The following is a 21,166-nucleotide window of genomic DNA, read 5'->3' on the forward strand; positions in this document are numbered from 1 at the left end:
ATATTTGGGGCGTAGCATATATGGCATATGCAGTCGCGGTGGCACAGCGCGTACCTCGTAGTGAGTCACGTCCAGCTGTTACTAACACTATCCTTGAGTCAGTAACATATTACGGCTACATTGGCGTTCATATTACGTCATACCTGTATCGTGCTGGGTCATGCCGGCATATGGCACGTGATGCGCACCGTGTTGCGCGTCAACCGAGAACGGCCTATATAAGCGCTCACAATAAACCCAGCGGCAGCATTGCCGCTCCCGGATGATTCGTAGTCGATTGTCAGTCCCTTATCAGCCTGTCTGGGGCTGATACAATACCTAACATGGTTCCTTCATATTAACAATATAATGCCGAAAGTTAATCGAATGCTCAGATATCTGCGAAGTGATTTTTCTTCTGCCCCCGTACCCCTAAAATTGCTCCTTTACAAAGCACTAGTCCGCACTAAGCTTGAGTACGCCTCCTCTGTATGGGACCCGAGCTGTGCTAAGCTAACCCACTCGAACTTGTTCAGAATAATTTTACTCGGTTCATTCTTCGTAACTACAATTGGACTGCCAGTATCTCTGTCATGAAACAAGCCGCTATAGTCCTCGCCTCTGCCTTTTTCACAAAATATACTTCCATAACACCCACCTGCCAATGAACTAATCTCTAATCCGTCCTATAGTTCTGCCCACATTGTCCACTCTCACAAAGTTGGAATTATTCCTTGTCGCACTGATTCCTGTTCCCACACTTTTATTCCGCGCACATCACAGGATTGGAACCGCCTTCCCGGACCTATCGCCGCCACTGAAGACCATCAATGTTTTAAAAATGCACTAGCTATCATTGTATGGTTAAGAGCCTAAAAACTTGTATTTTTTGCTGCATTTCTTTCTTTTGTTTAATGCGTTTCCATTTAATCACTCTCCTCTGTAATACCAAATGACTTTGAGGGTATTAATAAATGAAGTGAAATTAAATGAAATGAAAAATGATAGGTGTAACGTTAAGAGACACGAAAAAAACAGAGTGGGTCAGGGAATTAACGTGAGTTAATGATATCCGGCCATGTCGAAATCAAAAAGGAATGGGCGTGGGCAAAGCATGTATTGTGAAGCCAAGATAATCCTTAAGGTAACGGAGCGGTTTCGAAGAGAGGGCAAGCTTAGAGGGGGCGTCAAGAATCAGGTGGGCGAATGAGATTATTAGTTTGCGGGGATAAGGTGATCGCAGCTAGCACAGAACAGGGTGAATTGGAGGGATTTGGGAGAAGCGTTTCTCCTGCAGTGGACACATTTAGGCTTATGACGATGATATCACTCCTGGCGTGGGCTGCGAGACGTCTTTGGCTGCGCACCGCAGCTGTGTGTCATGACCTGAGATTCTATGGTCGTCGAGTCAAGCGCCTGCTGCACTTCTTCCCGTACAACATCCATGAAAGTCGCAGCTTGAGGCCGCGGAGAAGATGGCAGCAGCCGACGCAGTTCCTCGCCTGCGATTTCGCGAATACGGTCCCGCAAGTTGTCGTTGGTGGTGATGGCCATGTCCGGGTGAACTGCACAGGCGAGTCCGGACATCGAGGGTATCCTTGATCGTGGACGCTTATTGGATGAAATACGTGACTGTTTTGTGTGGCGGGCGTACGAGGCCGCGAAAGAGTTGGCCCTTTATGCCACGAATTCAAAATTTAACTTTATTTTCCTCGGTCATGTCGAGGTCGGCGCAGCTAAAGAGGCGCTTCATTCATTTGACGTAACCGAGGACGGGTTCGTTCGGGAGCTGGATCTTGGACTCGAGAAGAATTTCGGCTCTTTCCGCACGGCGTTCGTGAACGCCTTTAATCAATAGTTCCTTGAATGCTTCCCACGTCGTCAGAGAAGACACGTGGTCTTCATACCACGTACGTGCTAAGGTTTTCAGTAAGAAGAAGTTGTTTAGCTTCGTCGTAGTTCCAGGAGTTGAGCAGGGCCACTCGGTCGAACACGTCTAACCACTATTCGGCCGCCGCGCTGGCTCAGCGGTTATGGCGCTCGGCTGCTGACCCGAAAGACGCGGGTTCGACCCCGGCCGCGGCGCTCAAATTTCGATGGAGGCAAAATTCTAGAGGCCGTGTACTGTGAGATGTGAATGCACGTTAAAGAACCCCAGGTGGTCGAAATTTCCGGAGCCCTCCACTGCGGCGTTCCTCATAGCCTGAGTCACTTTGGGACGTTAAGCCTCCATAAAAAAAAACACTATTCAGCGCCTTCGTGCACCTTGGCGGATCCCTCGGCTGTTGGGACGATGACTATGCGAAATGCGACATCTTCGAGGGCGTAGCAGGTCAGATACGTAGTACCTCCACCAGATGTCACGTGGAAGTGACGGCAGTCCAGCAGTCAGGAACACAGTGAATGGCTTCGAAAAGAAACTTGAGTGGGCTGAGTTGCACCCACAAAGAACTTTGTTACGGCACTCTTTCAATCTTTCATTAAGGCAACGTCCAGTCTGCCTTACATATCACCCACCGCAGGGCAGCGGAATTGAATAAACAACAGCCTGATCACAAGCGATGAAGCGCTGTTAGTACTTCGTGGTGCACATAGCCTTCTTGTCATTTTCGTTGTTTGCGTAATTCTTCACGCGCGTAATTGTGTCTGAACGGGTTACTTGGAAGAAGTGCCTCGATGAATGTATTCAAAGACAACTTGTCCTATTTTTTGTAGACAATCCTTTCCAAGTAAAAAAATTCCGCACAAGTAACTGACTTCCTCACAAAAATTGCCGAAGAAATTTTATCCTTTTCCATTGACGTGAAATAAATGTTCTATTCGATTCCTCATGATGAACTGCTAATGTGTGTCAGTGAATGTGACACGGCGTGCTTGCCTATCAAAATGTTTCCGGAGTCTCCGTGGAAAGGTTTTTACACTTGCTTCCTGTTTACTTACAATAGACTTTCACAGAATGGGACTCCGTGATTTTACAAAAAAATTGCCGACCATTACGTTACTTCCTAATGCGAAATTTGTGCGCAGCTCATCAGCTGTTTCGGCTGTTCGACAGATTGAGGCAAAGAATTCGAGCAAGACATGTATGTACCATTAGAGACAAGTTATTTTTCACGCATATTCCTTCTTCAAGAAACACTCCACTAACAGTTCTTGATTGTCATGAAGGAAGCTTTGTGGTCGGAGAAATAGACGGCACGAAAAACTCGACTTGCTGCACCAATGCCGGGTTTTCAAACACGAGGTCTGCGCAAGTATTACGCGAGGTTGTCACAGCCGTGGGAGGCGTTACGAGCGACAGGAACGGGACAATCTCCCGTATAAGTCGTAAGGAATTCCTGTTTGTCTTTATATCTACATTGAAGTCCCCACCCACCCTGCCACCCAGGCAGGTGGCAGTTAATGGTTGATCGCGAGAGTTCGCTCACCATTGTCAGCGCTAACGCATGCAGCCAACCTCTCTCTCTCTCTCATCACCCCACGTACGTATAATCGCGATTAAGGCGCCCACTGATCAAGGGAGCCAGTTATACGCACTTCCTTTCCTTAAAATGATCGGAGTGTAAAATGTTGTCAGCGCGGTAGGGGTAAATGTACGATAGCCCACAGAAATAGGCTCACAGATTGTGACACAGGTGTTGTATATCGCGTTCCGCTTTCATGTGGTGAGAATTACGTCGGCCAGACCGGTCGTTGTATCAATGAGCGTCTAGTGGAACACCGTAGATCACTGAAAGGTGCTGTGTCCTCCAACGTCTCCTTGCATTGCAGGGGTTGCAAAGACTGCTTTCCTCACCTAGATAGGACAAGTATCTTGTTCAGGCACAGTGATAAGGTATGCCGGGAGATGATAGAAGCTTACTTGATTAAAAAAAAAGAAAAAAAAGAAGGAGACGCGTGCGCCGCATCACCGTCGGTCAGCGTGCAGGAAAAGGATGTTTCTTTTCTGCGCAGTTTTTGAACGCGAAGAGACAGTACGGGGGGTTGGCCTGATGCGATTGCATTTGTTATCCTGTTGTTGTGTTCTTATTTCAAGCAGGAATGATATTGTCGTGTCCGGTCGCTGTGTTCAATGCAGCGAAAGACGCACACGGTACTTTAATACCCTTGTCACACGGGCAGCCTAACCATGATTAAGGCTGACGGCAGTTAAGGCTAACTGCAGTTACGCACATTCACACGATAAACATAACCACTGTTATTCTGCCAACCATGGTTACCGCAAACTGAGGCTGGCCACCTCAGTCAAGCCTAGTAACTGGCAGTATGGCCGCCACCATGTCCGATGCTACCGACGCCTGCAGCTCGGCTCCCAGCGAAACATCTACCCCAAAGCGTATTATATGGTCTGTGGCGACGACAGAGGCGCTGATACGCATCTGGGAGGATAATCTGACGGCACTGCGCTCAAACACGCGCAACGCGCGCATATATCGCGTCATGGTGGACGCGCTGAACGCGGGCCTGCCGGCGGGAGAAGGCCCGTACACTGCGAAGCAAGTTCGGCAAAAACTTGAAAACCTGAACAAACACTACCGGTGAGTGGAATTCTCTTTTCCTAATAATGAAACGATGAATTCTGTCGGAAGTTTGTGTGATGTTGCAGCGTTGACGCTCAAGAGAGGGACGCCGCGCTGTTAGCATTGGTTAGCACTGGCGTAGTTAGGCCTTGTCCGCAGTCGCGACACCGCGCCGACGTGTTGTAAACGACGAAAGATACGCAACATTCCCGAGATGTGTTTTCATAAGGCGACATAGTTCTTGTCCTTGCGCGATCATGCGCCGGCATTTACTCTGCGTCTGTGTCAGTGCTTTATCGGGAGCCTTCATTTAGCTCACTAAAGTTAAAAGCCGCGCGGGCGCCTCTTGTACATGTTACTACACCAGTGCACCAGGCAAACATTGTGTGTATTGCATGTACCGCAGAGTTCATTTCAAAATTGTGGCATTTTCTTCCTTTTAAAATTTTACCTGCTCCTTAACGCATAAAATCTGTAACAAATAGATAATGATTCTATCTATTTCAGAGTGCCTAATTTGTTAAAATTTGCACATTGAATGTGTGAACTGTTCCTGCATTGCTGCGCTATTCTTTCATTTCTTGAGCCCGTTCTGTTCCTGGCTTAAATGGCAGGCGGGTGCTGCACTGAGTGCAACTGGTAGCCCGTTTTTTTTTATCCATAAAGGTAGCAACACAGCACATACTCATATTTTCATGCATGCATTCGACAAACCTTTCTTTGCAGGAAACTGAGGCGTTGTGGCACCACAACAGGCGCCAAAGGAATTGAATGGCCATTCTACTGGCAGCTTCATTCTTTCCTCGGATCACTGCCAATCAATGACAGAGGCCTTGTTGAGGAAAGTGTGGAGGTAACCAACTGTTCCAACCACTACAATAGAACTGTTTATGGCGCAGTTGTTGCTGTAAGCTGGCTTTTTGTGCATGATAAGCATGCATGTATACTTATCAGGTCTATTGTAATGTCGCAAAAGCACTATGCTGAAAATTATTTAACCACTACTGTGCCTTCAAAAACGCCTTCTCCTTGTTTTGTGATTTGTTGTATGCAATCCATCATGGCCTGCAAGATAGGCTAAAAGTAGGTTATATTCACCTATACTTAGCATGACTGCCACTTGTTTGATTTAAAAATATTCATATTTTGTACAAGGTGCAGTGAAATGTGAAGGTCCAAACAAAGAAGCTGCTTGCGTACCACATTTATTTGACAAACATTGATGCCAAGGGTTTTTGTTTGATATGTTGATGTTGCACTTTCCATCCAATTCTCTTAAGTGATCTCGTTTGATATTACATGCCTTTTTTCTTGTCATTCACAGCTGCCAGTAGTTGATTTTGCTCCTGACGAGAGCGAAATTGTGGCCACGTATTCAGCAGAGGTGGACTTCCCAGCCGCAAGCGGTAGTCCACGAGTGGAGAACACAGCATCCACTGCGGATGAAACTGCAGCAGCAGTGGCCAACCCAAGTGGCCAACCCAGCAGCCCAAGCGCAAGCAACAGCAACAAGGGAGCCAGCAGGAAGCGGCCCTACAAGTCAGCATTCAGCGACCTGATGGAAATGCATCAGAAAGCTGAAGAGCGTGCGGCCAAGGCTGCCAGTGACAGCCTTGAATTAAGGAAGGAGCTGGTGCAGCTGCAGAGGGAGTCGAATGACATACAGAAAAGTTGCCTGCAAATTATGCAGACATATTTTGCATCCAAAGAGAAAGAAAAATAAATTCTGTATTCGTGGCAACCTTTTGTGGTAAATGAAACACTAGCAGCTGCGGCCTCCAAAGTGACGATCTCTGAACCTCTTTCTATGTCACTGCAGGGCATTGAGAAGTTATTTTGCCTAAAGCGTCTTATGTTTTATTATGTGTTTCCCTCTGTGTACAGGAAATGTAGCAGTCAGCTACAGCACAAAATGTAACATAATGAAGACAACATGAGCATTACGTAGTGCCCTCCCACCAACTAGCCCTACCACAAGTTACATTTAGTTCAGTTGCAAGTTATTGCAAAGCACGCGTCTAAACAGGAAGGCACGAGACACTTCTCACCTTTCGAACCTAAGTGAACTGCCATTTAGCTAGCTGTACCAATAATGCGCAGTGAATGTCTCATGCTGGGCTGTGAAAACATACAACCGAAGTGACCCTGATATTTCCTGCACGCTACAGTGTCTGCAGTCACTACCTGTCATACAAAATAAAGCCATGCTAGTGCTGAAATACACATGTTTACATCATAGGCACCGCCAGAGTTCAGACCTTCATTCTTCCCAAAAGGCAAGTAAATGACTGCAATATATGCCTGCTACTCTGCACCTGATAGGATAATTTGTGTTCTTCTGTTATTATGTACACTTAATAAATCACAACTTTGCAAGACAATACACAAGCTGCAAAACATTTCACAAGGACAGGAAACAGTGCCATTGCTTACTTTCTGTACCAACAATATAAGGTACCGCCAGCACATTTTTTACATGCGATAAGAAAAACAGTTATGAGATTCAAGCAAGGTTCAGCTTGAGGCAAGGTAACTTGCCAGGGCATTTCGCACCGCAACACCTGATGGCTCAGCCCTGTTGCTTGCGCAGGACGGCTGAGGCCGCCCCTGGTCTCGAGCTCGGGCCTCATCAAACCAACTTGCATCGCAACTGTCTGACATCTCCTCACAGATATTGTGCACCACACAGCACGCACGGATTACACAGTTCACATTGGCTATGTCGCACTCGAGTCCTTTCAGCAAAATGCGAAAACGTGCCTTTAGTCGCCCAAAGGCATTTTCAACAATGCGTCTAGCCCTGCACAGATGATAATTGAACACTGCAGTTGGTGAGCCTGGAGGTCCTGCATTTGGAAATGGCTTGATGACGTGACTCTGCAGCGCAAATGTTTGATCAGCAAGCAGAACGGGTTCCACTGTCACTCCTGCCACAACTTTTGCTTCAGCTTGGAACAGTGGACCGGCCAGTATACTTGGCAGACTTGAGCTCTGAAATACGCCAGAGTCGTGATTTCGTCCAGGAGACCCGACGTTTGTGTACAGAAACCTGTAGCGGTGGTCGGCGATAGCCAGAAGGATAGTACTGTACCACCCTTTATAGTTTATGTAGTCCGCGGCATGCTCTTCTGGCGGACACACCTCAATGTGACAGCCGTCTAGGGCTCCCACGCCTTGCGGGAATCCAGTCACGGCAGTAAACTGGCGAAGGTGCTCCGCCAACTCATTTTGCCTGGGGAGTCTGATGAACTTTGGCCCAGTTCACGCACAACGACAGCACAAAATTCCCAGAATATAGTGTTCACTGTCGAGCGGCCTAGGCCAAAAGCGTTGGCGATCGTCCTTTCTTCTGCTGACGACGCGAGTCGATACAAGCCTACGGCCACACGCTTATCGAGGGGAACTGCCCTCCGCATGACCGTATCTTGCCGCTGCATACATTCACACACACTCAGGATATACCTGAAGGTGCTGCGGGTCACTCTGAAGTGCGCCCTAAACTCACTGTCCGGCAGGTGTGGCACCGTTGTCTCGTACCACGACTGCCCTCGCGGATAGGCCCATAATCGCCGCTCGCACGAACAGAGCCGCGCAGTTATTGCCACGATCCGGCGACATTCTCTCTCCGCGCGCTGTCGCTCCTCTTCTGCAGCATCGATGTCTGCAAGAATACGCAGCTGCTGAATACGACGCTGATGAAGAGCTGCTTGGTGGACGGCGAGCATTGCCCAGAATTCATCGTCGTCGTCATGTCGGTTTTCCGCAACACAACCACGCTGCGCCATGTTGAAAAGCAACTGTCCGCTGGAAGGTGCGGTAGCGCAGTCTCACCAACCTGCTTACTGCTGACCAGTGCGCTCCTCAGTCCTCGAAACGGAACACACAAGAGTTGTAGTCTCAACGATAGCGAATATTTCTAGTTAACTGTAGTTTCAAACTAGACCGCTACACTCGTACCACCCGCCTGCGAACAAAATCAACAAACTCCGGCTAATTGCGGCTGCAAACATGGCTACGTAGCCAACAACGACCACTGTTGAAAGACTGACTTCGCTAAAGCTAAAAAACAAACTTATTGTGCTACAAATAAAATGAATGTAGTTATTAAGAAAATATTATTAATTTGCCAGCCTCAAATGGTATTTTTATTATTGATAAGTTGTTAAAATTGTTGAAAAAAGGCTTTTACGTCACGACCATGTGATAGTTTTTGCCGCTGTGTCAGAGAGCGTGTAGCAGCGCCTCAGTTCGGTTTAAGGCAACTGCTGTTATGTCGGGTAACTGCAGTTAGATGGAACTGAGGTTAAGGCTGCCCGTGTGACAAGGGTATAAGACTTCGTTTATTTAAAGCTGATGAGGGTGCGACCAGCGTCGACCGAGGCAGGAGCCGAACTGGCCGCTCGAAGAAAGGAGGGAGCGGAGAAGCGTCCACGGGAGGGAGTGGCTTCCCAAAACAGGAGGAGGATGCGGGGGCGCACCGTGGGGGGGCATCTGGCGACAGCGCGCGAAGAGGGGGCAAGTGGCCGTTAGGACGGGACACTGCAGGGGTAACACACACACAAAAGCAATAAGGGGACACAACACTTCCTTCCCCCTTAGAAAGTTGTCTGGTAGCGTGCAGGGGGTCGGCGCTAACGCGTGGAGGCGCGCTGGCTTTGTGCGCTCGGGGGAGAAACACGTGTAGGCTGGCTGTTGTTCGCTGTGCCTTCCAGGTCTGTCCTGGGCGAAGTCTCTTCTTCCGGGGAGAGGTGCCAGGCTATGTGGGTCGATGGTGCACGTGTTCTCTCCGCTGGCGGACAGCTCTCAGACGGCGTCGTAAATCTGCGCAGCTGGTTGAGATGTCGGCGTGCTACTGTGCCATGTATGTTGACGAGCCAAGAGCGCAGGCCTATGCGTCTGACAATTGTAGCTTCCTCCCAGCGTGGCTTTTTGAGAAACTGGCGGGCGAGGACGCGCTGCCCCTCATTAAGCGTACCGCAGCGCGGAATTGGTTTTTCTTTCCGGAATGTCTCTGCCTTTGGCTCGGGGAGGATGGCTGTGAGCTGGGTTCGCATTTCGCGCTCGAACATAATTTTCGCTGGGGTCTGGCCTGTTGTGCTCTGAACCGTCGTGTGCTGCTTGAAGAGAAAGCGCGCAAGGCGGCGCTGCAGTGAGCCTGTCTGATCTCTTTCAAGGGCGCGTTTTAGCTCGGCCACGTAGCGCTCAGCTTGTCCGTTTGTCGCTGGGTGGTAGGGGGCCGATGTAACTGATGAGATCCCGTTGTCGCGATAAAACTTGAGGATCTCCGCAGACACAAACGGTGTTCCGTTGTCCGATACCACCTTGTGTGGCAGGCCGAACGTAGCAAATAGTGATTGGAGGTTGTCAATGACTGCTGCTGAAGTCGTCTGTCCCATTTGCCTTATCTCAAGCCACTTTGTGTAGGCGTCTACGACCACAAGGAAAGTGCAGCCCTCAATTGGTCCTGCAAAATCAATGTGCAAGGTGTGCCAGGGTGTGTCTGGCTTTTCCCATTCTGGGACAGGAGCTTTCGGCGGGGCGCTCCGGCTGCTCTGGCAAGGCTTGCATTCTCGCACCACTGTTTCGATGTCGTTGTCAATGCCAGGCCACCACATGTAGCTTCTGGCGCACTTTTTCATTGCAACGATGCCCCGATGTCCAGCGTGGATGAGAGACATAGCTTGTGGGCGTAGTTCTCTCGGAATCACAACTCGGGACCCAAATATGATACAGCCGCGATGGGTGCTCAACTGATCAGTAGCTCGCCTGCGGTAAGCGTCGAAGTTGTCCCCTTTGAGTTTGTGCACGTTGCCTTGTTGAACAGCTGTGTAAACTAGCCGGAGAGCTGCGCACTTCTGCGTAGATGCTGCAACTGTGCCTGCTGTAAGCGGAGGTTCTGGCAGTGCTTCGAACATCAGAACGTCTCCTGGTGGAAATGGTTCGTCAACAGTTGCGTCTAGCGGCTCAGCGCATCGGCGTTTTGATGTTTATTCCCATTGCGGTAGACCAGATCGTAGTCGTACGCGGAGAGTTTGATGCACCAACGTGTCATTCGCGGAGACAAAGTTGGTGGCATAGGCTTTTGTGGTCCCAGAATGCCTAATAGCGGTCGGTGATCGGTTATAAATGTCACCTTTCTACCAGCGATGTACTGGTGAAAGTGTGTCGCCGCGTAGACGATGGCTAGCCCTTCTTTGTCAAGTTGCGCGTAGTTGCGTTCTGCTTGCGACAACGTACGTGAGGCGAAGGCGATGGGGGCCTCCCTTCCTTGGTCGTCAGTTTGCGACAGAACCGCGCCGACTCCGTACGGAGATGCGTCGCAAGCCAAAAGCAGAGGCTTCCTTTCGTCGTAGTGGCGGAGGACTGTACATCTTCGAATCAGGTCTTTCAGGGCGTCGAATGACTGCTGATGGCGTGGCGACCATGTCCATGTCACATCTTTCCGAAGGAGTTGGTATAAGTCGTTGGCCACGGTAGCTCTTTGTTCCAAGAACCGGTCGTAGAACGTCAAGAGTCCGAGAAAAGCCTGTAGCTCCTGCTTGTTCGTTGGTGCTCGTGCTTCTGTGATCGCTCGCACTTTGTCCTCGGTAGGGTGAATGCCTTCCGCATCAATTCGGTTTCCCAGAAATTGCACCTCTGGCACCGCAAAACAGCACTTCGATTTGCTTATGCACAAATTAGCGTTTGCTAGCCTTCCGAGAACGAGCTCTAGGCGCGCTGCATGCTCTTCAGAAGAAGTGCCACTGATGATGACATCGTCAAGGTAGACACAAACTCCAGGAATGCTCTGAAGCACTGTCTCCATGAATTTTTGAAATATGGCCGGGGCTGCAGCTACGCCAAAAGGCAGTCGCTTGACTTTGTATAAGCCTTTCAGAGTGTTAATGGCCAATAATTCAGCAGTTGATTCGCTCACCTTGAGCTGCTGATACGCCTGGGTGAGGTCCAATGTGCTGAAGACTCTTGCGCCACGTAGTACACTGAATACTTCTTCAGGTGTTGGTAGCGGGTACGAGGACGCTTTAGTCGCAAGATTGACGGTGCTCCGGTAGTCTCCGCAGAGGCGTATGGTTCCGTTCTTCTTGCGAACTACCACAAGTGGTGTGGCCCATTGTGAATATTGCGTCGGCTCGATGACACCTTGCTGGTCCAGTTTGCTTAACTCTTTTTCAACTGAAGCTCGGAGAGCAAACGGCACCGGCCTGGCCTTCAGAAATTTTGGTTGCGCGTTGTCCAACAACTCCAGTGTGACCGGGGGCCCTTCGTTTCCTGGAATCTCTTCAGAGAATACTCTTTCGTATTTCTCTTGCAGTTGCTCAACCATGTTGCAGCTCGGCGTCTGGTGTATGCCGCATATCATCACGCCTAATGGAGAAAACCAATTTCTCCCTAGAAGGCTTGATCCTGAGCCCTTCACAACAAGCAGAGGTAGCGTATGGGTCTGGCCGTTGTAATTAACCTGCACGTTGGCAGAGCCCAATAGTGGCAGATTCTGTCCTGACCACGTTCGCAGGTGCGTGTCGTCTTGTTGCAAGGCTGGTGCGTCAGATGGCCATGAAGTTCGGAACGTGTCCTCACTGATCAGAGTACAGGCCGCGCCGGAGTCCACCTCGAACTTAATCAACTGGTGATGTACGCTTACTTCTGTAAAAATCTTCGGTCGCGTGCCGAGATTCATGGTGTTCAGGTCGTACAACACAGATGGTGTTGCTGATGTTGTTCCATGGAGATCAGATCGCGGCGTATTCTCTGAGGCGTTGACGCTGTGATTAGGCTGGGAAGGTGACTTTATCTTGGCAAGTCTTCGCTTCGTAATGCATGCTCTCTCGATATGCCCTCGCTTGTGGCAAAAATTACACTTGGTTGACTGGAATCGACATCCCTGGGGGTTGTGTTGGTCGTCACACCGCCAGCAGCGTTGTGCCTTTTTAACCGATTTTGCAACAACAGAAGGTTTGCGCACCTGGCTGCTTGTTTGGTGTACCGGCTCGGTGTTCCGGCGAATCCCTCTCTGCTGGTGACCGGCGCTCTCCGCTCGAACGGCGATGTCGTAAGCTTTGCTGAATGTGAGGTCCTTCTCAGCGAACAGGCGCTGCTGCAGTGACTCGTCACTCAGTCCGCACACAAATCTGTCGCGTAACATCACGTCCAAGGGAAGCATGGTGGTGTTAGCAGAAGAAGCTGCGTCTCCCTCCTGCCCGGTAGCTGTTGTCGACAGCGTTCCAAAATTGCAGTCGGCAGCGAGCTTCTTGAGCGCGGCTACGTAGGCGCTCACAGTTTCTCCTCCCAGTTGATCTCGTCGTTGGAAGCGAGCCCGGCTGTAGACCTCTGATGGCCTCGGGTCGTAGTGCTTTTGCAGTGCTGATACGATGTCGTCGTAAGACACTGCCGCTGGTGTGCTTGGCTGAATAAGGGCGCAGACAGTGTCGTAGGTCTGCTCCCCGCACAGCGTCAGCATGTTGGCCCTCTTCAAGGCTGGGTCTGTGATGTTGTTAGCTTCAAAGTAGAACTGAAGGCGTCCAACCCACGATGACCACGATGAGCCGTTGAATTCTGGTATCTGATTGGGAAACCCTCGCGTAGCCATGGCTTGTCAATAGCGTTGCGTAGCGCGGGTCGAATCCACTTTCTCGTCGCCACTGTCGTGTCCGGTCGCTGTGTTCAATGCAGCGAAAGACGCACACGGTACTTTAAGACTTCGTTTATTTAAAGCTGATGAGGGTGCGACCAGCGTCGACCGAGGCAGGAGCCGAACTGGCCGCTCGAAGAAAGGAGGGAGCGGAGAAGCGTCCACGGGAGGGAGTGGCTTCCCAAAACAGGAGGAGGATGCGGGGGCGCACCGGGGGGGGGGGGGCATCTGGCGACAGCGCGCGAAGAGGGGGCAAGTGGCCGTTCGGGCGGGACACTGCAGGGGTAACACACACACAAAAGCAATAAGGGGACACAACAGATATGTCATAGATTTCCTTTGCGCGCGTGGAAATGGTTGTTGTGTTTCGCTTTTGTATTTTCTAACGCCTTTAAAGCTTCCTCTTCGTGAATAAAAATTCAGTTGATAGTCTGCGCTTGTGTTGTGTCTCCTCGTTCGCTTTGGTCCTCGTTTTTTGCGCTGCTAAGTATGAATCCACACCAACTAGCCCAACTTTCTGTACTTGTCAGCGTCAATGCCAATGAACACAATGAACGCCAACGGCCTATGGCTGCAGCGCCACGTTTCTGACACAACGTTGTCAATGCCAACAGCCCGCATCTCTCTCACCACCGCACATGGTGAGAGAGCGATAAGCGCGATTCAGGCGTCCACTGACCCAGGGAGCCAGTTATGCGTACTTCCTTTCCTTAAAATGATGGGAGTATAAAACGTCAACGCCAGTGAACACAAGGAACGCCGACGGCCTATGGCTTCGGCTCCGCGTTTATGGCACAGCGTTGTCAATGCGAACTCATGCAGCGCACATCTGTCACTACCGCCACGCAACTTAAATCACGATTGAGGTATCCACTGTTCCAAGAGGGCAGTTACGCTCTTTCCCTCTGGTTCAGGTGCCCACCGAAATGTAGAGGCAGATACTACTCCATTTCCTTTCCTCAAAAACCAATTTACCAATTTTACCATCTACTTTTCAAGCCCCCGCTCCATCGGTTTCGCAGCTTAAAGCGCGACTAAGGTGTCCGCTGTTGGTTACAACGGACAACGGCGACGGCGACGCCGCGAAACGCAGAAACGGGCGCGAAGAAGCTGCGCTCTAAAAAAGGCATTTGTATTGACTAATGTATTGCTCCTGTACTCAGTGTTCACCCCTCGACATGTTTGCTGGGCCTTCGAGTCCCGAGGTAATAAGACCCTGCCCACGTATGGGTAATGCCACTCTCAGCTAGTCAAAACGGGTATCATACTGTCATGCTTCAAAAGCTCATTAACTAAATATTGTGGTCACAAACAGCGTTACAGCTTTCTAGAACAGGTGGAAAGACCGCTTTCGGCTGGTTATCCACTGAAACTTAGGACGTCGGTGGCTAAGTCTGCCCTAAGGAACACCATACCTAGCGTAGGAACACGCGATATCCTGGAATCGGACACGTGTCGCAAACGTACCTCATTGATCCCTTATCTGCGTGGAATCTCACGCAACCTGAAAAAAAGTTGCACCAAAAGCAAGTGTCGATACCGTGTTCTCGTCTGGCTCGCCTCTGCCGAACCGTAAACTACGAAAATGACAAGGAGGCTATGTGGACTACGAAGTACCAACAGCGCTTCGTCGCTTGTTATCACGCTGTTGTTTATTCAGTTCCGCTGTCCTGTGGTGAGCGATATGTAGGGCAGACTGGATTCGGCCTTTATTAAAGGTAGCAAGAACACAGTTGCAAAGTTGCAAAAGTCATATCTAGCCACCTTGGCATTCACTGCAGAGTGAATGCGCAAAAAAAGGCAAAAAAAAACAGTCCATGCCGCTGTATAGCGATACCACAGCGGTTGCAAGGAATCGTGATAGATGTACGGGAGAAATATTCGAAGCTTTGAAGGTTACAAGTCTGGGAAGTTCGGGTATCAGCACCCTTTTAGTTGCCCTGCTGCACACGGAGCCTTTCAAGATGAACAATAAAGTTTATCCTCCTTTATCTGGAAGAAGCTTAGTCAATGTCTTGCTCTTATCCTGAGTATTGGTTTTATTGTTTTTTGCTTGATCTCATCGCGTGTGCTTCGAAACTCTTTGGCGTCGTTGTGTATTCATATACGTGATGTTACGCAGTAAACTGCAGTTGTTAGTCAGCGCTGTGCTCGTCCATATTTTCGTTCCACTCCGTGCCAGATTGCGTTGTTTGCTTCATGACACATTGTATCGGTGCGTTATTGCTGTACCAAGACCATGATTCTTTGTATTTTGCTTGTCTAGACAGCCTGATGCGGTTGGGCGAGCTGGGAAACTGGTGCGCTGGGTGCCAACTCGGCATATACGTTCTACGTGCGTGGTTGTGCTCTGCGACATCTTGAAACGCTGGAGTCCAAGTACCGGTGCTATGAAAAGAAAATTTTCTCGGTGTACGTTTTTGCCCACTGCACTCACGTGTCGAGCGCCTCACCACCGCCTTTCTTGGCTCGATCAGGAACATCGGGAATGCTTTTACGGTGACAGACAATACGGCGCATATTTTCGCCCAAGCTAGCATACTCGCACGAACATTTTAAGGCAGCTTCAAGCAGTGCAGTACAACACAGGGCTAGCGCGGCGCGGACCGCCTCTTGGGCAGCCATATTGAATTTCCAGAGGCGCCGCCTATAGCCAGTGAAGGTTGCGAATTAGTGGCACCAGAGTAGTAATTGTTATGACCTTCACTCAAGGCACAGTTACTTGGCTTGTTAAGCGATCCCTGCTGAAAAAAAAGATTCCGCCTGGACACGTTCGCGGTATAGGCCAACACAAATTGTAGCCAACAAGTGGTACATGCTCCGAAATAAATAATCGGGGCTGAAATGTGTTCACTGCCGTGTTGGCTCAGTGGTTAGGGCGCTCGGCTACCGAGCCGGAGTTCTCGGGTTCGAACCCGGCCGCGGCAGCCGCGTTTCGATGGAGGTGAAACGCCGAAGGTGCCCGTGTGCTGTGCGTTGTCAGTGCACGATAAAGATCCCCAAGTGGTCGAAATTATTGCGGCGTCCTCGACTACGGCACCTCTTTTTTCCTTTCTTCTTTCACGCCCTCCTTTATTCCTTCCCTCACGGCGCGGTTCGGGCGACCATTGAGATGCGAGCAGTTACTCCGCCATTTCCTTTCCTGAAAAACCAGTTTTCAATTTTAATGCCAAATATGCACAGCTTACAGTTACTGGGGCTTTTTGTCTGTGCTTTGTTGTTGTATCAAGAGCACGTTTTTTTGTGTTGTGCTTGTTTAGGTAGCCCGATTCTATGGCGTATGCACACTGCTAAAAATTTTGCGGACCCCAGTGTCGGCTTTGGAGTCCTGTAGTGGAGCATTTTATGAATAATTTTAAAACTGGAAGTGGCAGACAGTTACACCATGAGTTGTTGAGTTGAGTTGTTTTAGTTGTTGAGTTGAGTTGTTTTAAGCTACAGGTGGAATTAGCCTTGCTTATTCTGCCGGCAATTGCTCCACCGTAGCGTCACTTATATGTTGATAATGTCCTAAAACAGGTCAGATCTGCCCCGCTATGCACACAGTCGCTTATAATAGAACATATACCACTCCCGCAGTCACCATCTATGCACAAATTCACTCACAGCGCAGCATTATCCACTCCAGAAGTCACCATCTATGCACATATTTAGTCACAGTAGAACATAGTCCATTGCAGAGCCACCATCCATGCACACATTCACTCACAGAATAATACAGACCACTCCAGAAGGCACCATCTACGCACACATTAAATCACAGAAGACCATAGATCGTCCCTGCTGTCACCATTTAGAGTCAAGATCAGTGTCCTGCAGGAATGTTAAAAGAAGGCGTGAAGCCTGTCTTCTGCATGAGTGGTCAACGTAGCGAGACTTTCACTTAGCTTTCAGTCACTCGATCTGTGCACGCAAACACGCATTACCTATTTTGTCTAGTCGGCTGTGACCTCTGAGGAAGGTCTGCTCTTCAAAGGTCAAGCAAACATCAATTCATCTTCATTTATCGTTCATCGCTAATCACTTAGGACAAAGTCAATCGAAGTTTCCCACACTCGCTGTGCATCGAGCGGATGAGAAAATCAGGCTTCGAACTCTCTGTATATAGCACTGCAACGTGCACGTGCTCTTTTCAGCGCAAGCAAAAAAACAACACGTGAATGCATGATGACGAGGGCGGAACAGTGTTTATATCATTACGCACACGCTAGCGATTGAGAGAAAAGCATTGCCTTATCCAGAAGTAAAGCAAGTTGCAAACGCCCAATATACGCAAAATATCAACAATACCTAAGGGATAAATGCAGTGACAATGCAGTGTCAACGCGAACTTGACTTGCGCACATATGACATTACTTGCACTGCATGCTGAATACCTGATCACGGGCTGCCCATTGTTTCGATCGATTTCTACCAGCCACAGCTGTCGTCGTTTGCACTGTGTCGGAAAATGAGACATTCTTCACTCCTGTCACGAGTGTCTCCTGCACTGGGGCACACAACACACAGGTATCTTGTCCGAAAAGTAGCGGCGTAATCCGTGCTAAGCCTAGACTGCACCCAATGAAAGAAAAGCCTGCTTGCTGACCTGTGTTCTTAAGGGATATATCTACACAGTTTCTGCGTGAAATTTTCACAGGTGAGTCAAAATGGTCCTTCCATCTGGAGTGCCGGGTGAAATCTGGGAAAGTTCCAACTAGCGCGAGTGTAGGCGACGAGCGCATGTTCGCAAAGAGCGTGTTCCGTGCGGACCGCCTGCTGGACAGCTCCACAGCACGCGCTCAGACAGTGCCACGGAACGGGGCTGAGGAGGGGGGGGGGGAGGGCTGGCCATGGGAACTGTGCCATGAAGAAATGAAGTAGGCAGGGAAAGAAATGAGGACGCTGTTGTGCTATAGCTTTTTCAGCACAAGTGCGTTCCACAGGCATCATGTTCAAGCCAGGCACCGAGCTGATCGGCCCAGCACCGCGCGGCAGCTCGCCTATCTCGAGAAGCCATTGTACTTTCGGCCGTATGTCGCACCTTTGTACTGCCGTGTAAATTCTGTATACAAAGCCCTTTTCGTTTGCTCCGATGTCGAATCTCTTCGGCCGGTCTGACCTTGCGTGGATGCCTCGTCGACTGCCAGGGAACTCAGCCGCTCTAGAGTGACGACCACAAGTCACAGCATTGGTAACAGCGTGGGATGCCTTCGTCGCAACAACGCTATCTTAGTAACAACAACAACAACAACAACAACAACAACAACAACAACAACAACAACAACAACAACAACAACAACAACAACAACAACAACAACAACAACAACAACAACAACAACAACAACAACAATAATATTAATATTAAAAATAAAATAGTAATAATAATAATAATCAGCCTGATTGCGGCCACTACAGGGCAAACAGCTCTTCCATTTCTCTCCAATTAACCCTGTCCTTTGCCAGTTGCAGCCACCGTATCCGCAAAAACTTCTCAATCTCATCCGCCCACCTTACTTTCTAAGATCCACCGTTCATTGATGGCTATGTCTGGGAAGGGTGCAAGAGAACAACAACGGAGGAGAAAGGGGGAGCGGTAGGTATGCTGATACGTCAAGGAACAAATCGGCAAAGAATCAAATCAACTTGCAAAGGACATGTTTGGGTGTCAGGAACAACTGCCGGTAAAAGTACACTGCTAGGGGTAGTAGTAGTAGTAAAAGACTTTTATTCGACCATAATTTATAGGCCGAGCATGTCGACCACCTGGGCGACCAGAAGCCGCTGTTCTTCTTCCCCTTCAGCGCCAAGCCAGTCGAGCCAAGTGGTGATGGATAGAGAGGGTGGGGAAGGAACCCGACTGCTGAGCAGCCGGGCAATAGAAGAGGCAATGGGCCAGGTCTGCATAGATACAGAGGCAGTTGGAACAGGAAGGGTCCGATCGATAGCGATAGAGAAAGAGGCGGGGCGGGGTGATAACTGCATTCATTTGGATGTGCCGAAGGCGAGACTCCGGCATCGTGAGTGATGGATGAGCGGGAGGGTAAAAGCGTTTGTCGAGGCAAAGTTCACGTTAGACCTCTTTTATGGTGCGGCGAAGGGTGAGTCTCCAACCGTCCTCCGAGGGCTTGGGCCAGGGGATCAACGGTGCCCGTAAAAGTGTGTCGCGGGCGAGCTGATGGGCCAGCTTATTGCCGTCAATCCCTGAATGCCCAGGGACCCAGTGGAGGAAAACGATGGAAGGCTGCAGTGCGGAGACCGCTTGTTCGACCTCCTGTTGAAGAGAAGGGGTCAGGGTGCGTTTCTGTTTATGGTGTATAGCGGCTTGTGAGTCTGAATAGACTGTACTCTTGGAGAGAGGGAAGGAGGGCAAATGACTGGAGGGCATGCGCAATGGCGAGGACCTCGAGGGACAGTGCGTATGGAGGGTGTAGATACGGCCCGCTGGTGTGGGTTTCAGGAGCAGGGAGGTGTGGATGGTACAGGGCGTAGCCACAGGAACCTCGAGGAGCCACGAAGGAGGCATCCGTATAGGCTACACCCTGGGTATCAAAGAGAGGGGAATGGCGCTGCGCGGCTGCATGACGACGGCCGGCGAGCAGGACGGGGGACATGTTGGTCGGGATAGGAAGGATACGAAGATTGGGAGCGAAGGTGGGAATAGGAGAGGTAAACGGGGAGATTGGAATGGGCGAGATACCCGCTTGAGTCAATAACCATTGACCCTGCCGGGTAAGGGAAAGCCGGGCAAGCTGCGAGTCACGATGGAGACTGAGAAGAGAACGAAGAGGATGGAAGAGGCCTGTGGCAAAGAGCTTAGTGGTAGAGGTAGTGATAGGGAGGTTGAGAGCTGCCTTGTAGAGGCCCACAATGGCAGTCTCGAGAGCGTTAAGTTGAGCTTGAGTGAAGGAAGCGTAGGGTGCGAAGGTCAAGACCTTGTTGAGGGCCAGCGCGTGGGCAACTCGGCACGCGTGAGCCTCGTGGAGACCTGAGCGTCGAGTGACCACGCGCCGCAGGAGGTGAGTTACCGAGTGGCAGGTGGTGACAGCGCGGTAGAGGGCTTGCACATTCTTGGCCGCATGCAAAGGGAAGCCAAGAACTTTGCACTCTGTGACGACAGGAATGGGAGAGCCGGAAAGGTGGAGAGAGACGAAGTGGTTGTGCGAGCGCTGGTAGGAGGAATGGTTGAGAAGGAGAAGCTCGGATTTCTCAGGAGCAGGAGAGAGGCCAGCTTGGTGAGAAAGGAGTCGATGAGATCTAGGCCACGTTGCAGGGTGTCCTGTACGTGACCGGGAGAGCCAGATGAACACCAGAGAGTGATGCCATCGGCGTAAAATATATGATGCAGGTCGGGAATTTCAGCTAGCTGGGAGGCGAGAGGGGCCATAGCGAGATTGAAAAGGGTAAGAGACAGAACAGCACCTTGAGGAGTGCCACGGGTGAGGTGGTGTGGGTTGGACAAGTGGGTGTCTACTCGAAAGCGAGCCACACGTTTAGAGAGGAATGAGCGGATATAGGAGTACATGCGGGAGCCACAATCCAAAGAGGCGAGTTGAGAAAGGATGCGATCGTGGCAAACACCGTCAAAGGCCTTGCGAACATGGACGGTCACAAGTGCGTGAATTTGAGTGGGTATAGGGGACAGGAACGTTTGCTGGAGAATCAGAAACATGTCCTGTGCACAGACGCGGCGTCGGAAGCAAATGATAGAATGGGGGAAGAACTCCCGTGCCTCAAGAAAATTAGAGAGGCGAGTCAGAGCCATTCGCTCAAGGGTCTTACCAACGCACGACGTCAGGGAGATTGGGCGGAGGTTAGAGAGAGAGGGAGGTTTGTCCGGCTTTGGAATCATATAAATAAGGGAGGATGTCCAGGAGCTTGGCAAGCAGCCGCTCTCCCAGGCCTCATTGTAGGTTTGAAGGAGGAATTCTTTGGCGCAGTCAGGAAGGTTACGAAGTGTGGTGTATGTAATGGCATCCTCACCGGTAGCCGAGCGTGTAGCATTAGCAGCCAGGGCAGATTCGAGCTCCCGCAGAGTGAAGGATTGGTCCAGATCAGG

The 21,166-nt window shown here is 50.2% G+C and overlaps 1 protein-coding gene across 1 annotated transcript; it reads left to right on the plus strand.

The window, feature by feature from the left end:
- The first annotated feature begins 4,244 nt into the window (after nt 1–4,244).
- LOC149357323 (uncharacterized) lies at nt 4,245–6,281 on the plus strand. Its single transcript, XM_089577907.1, has 3 exons — nt 4,245–4,517; nt 5,226–5,352; nt 5,824–6,281. The coding sequence occupies exons 1-3, from the start codon at nt 4,246–4,248 to the stop codon at nt 6,220–6,222; spliced, it is 798 nt and encodes a 265-aa protein (XP_089434033.1). The 5' UTR covers nt 4,245; the 3' UTR covers nt 6,223–6,281.
- The last annotated feature ends 14,885 nt before the right edge of the window (nt 6,282–21,166 follow it).

This window comes from Amblyomma mixtum, chromosome 3 (genome assembly GCF_055824585.1).
Source record: "Amblyomma mixtum isolate Tamu chromosome 3, ASM5582458v1, whole genome shotgun sequence".
In the NCBI taxonomy this organism is placed as follows: domain Eukaryota; kingdom Metazoa; phylum Arthropoda; class Arachnida; order Ixodida; family Ixodidae; genus Amblyomma; species Amblyomma mixtum.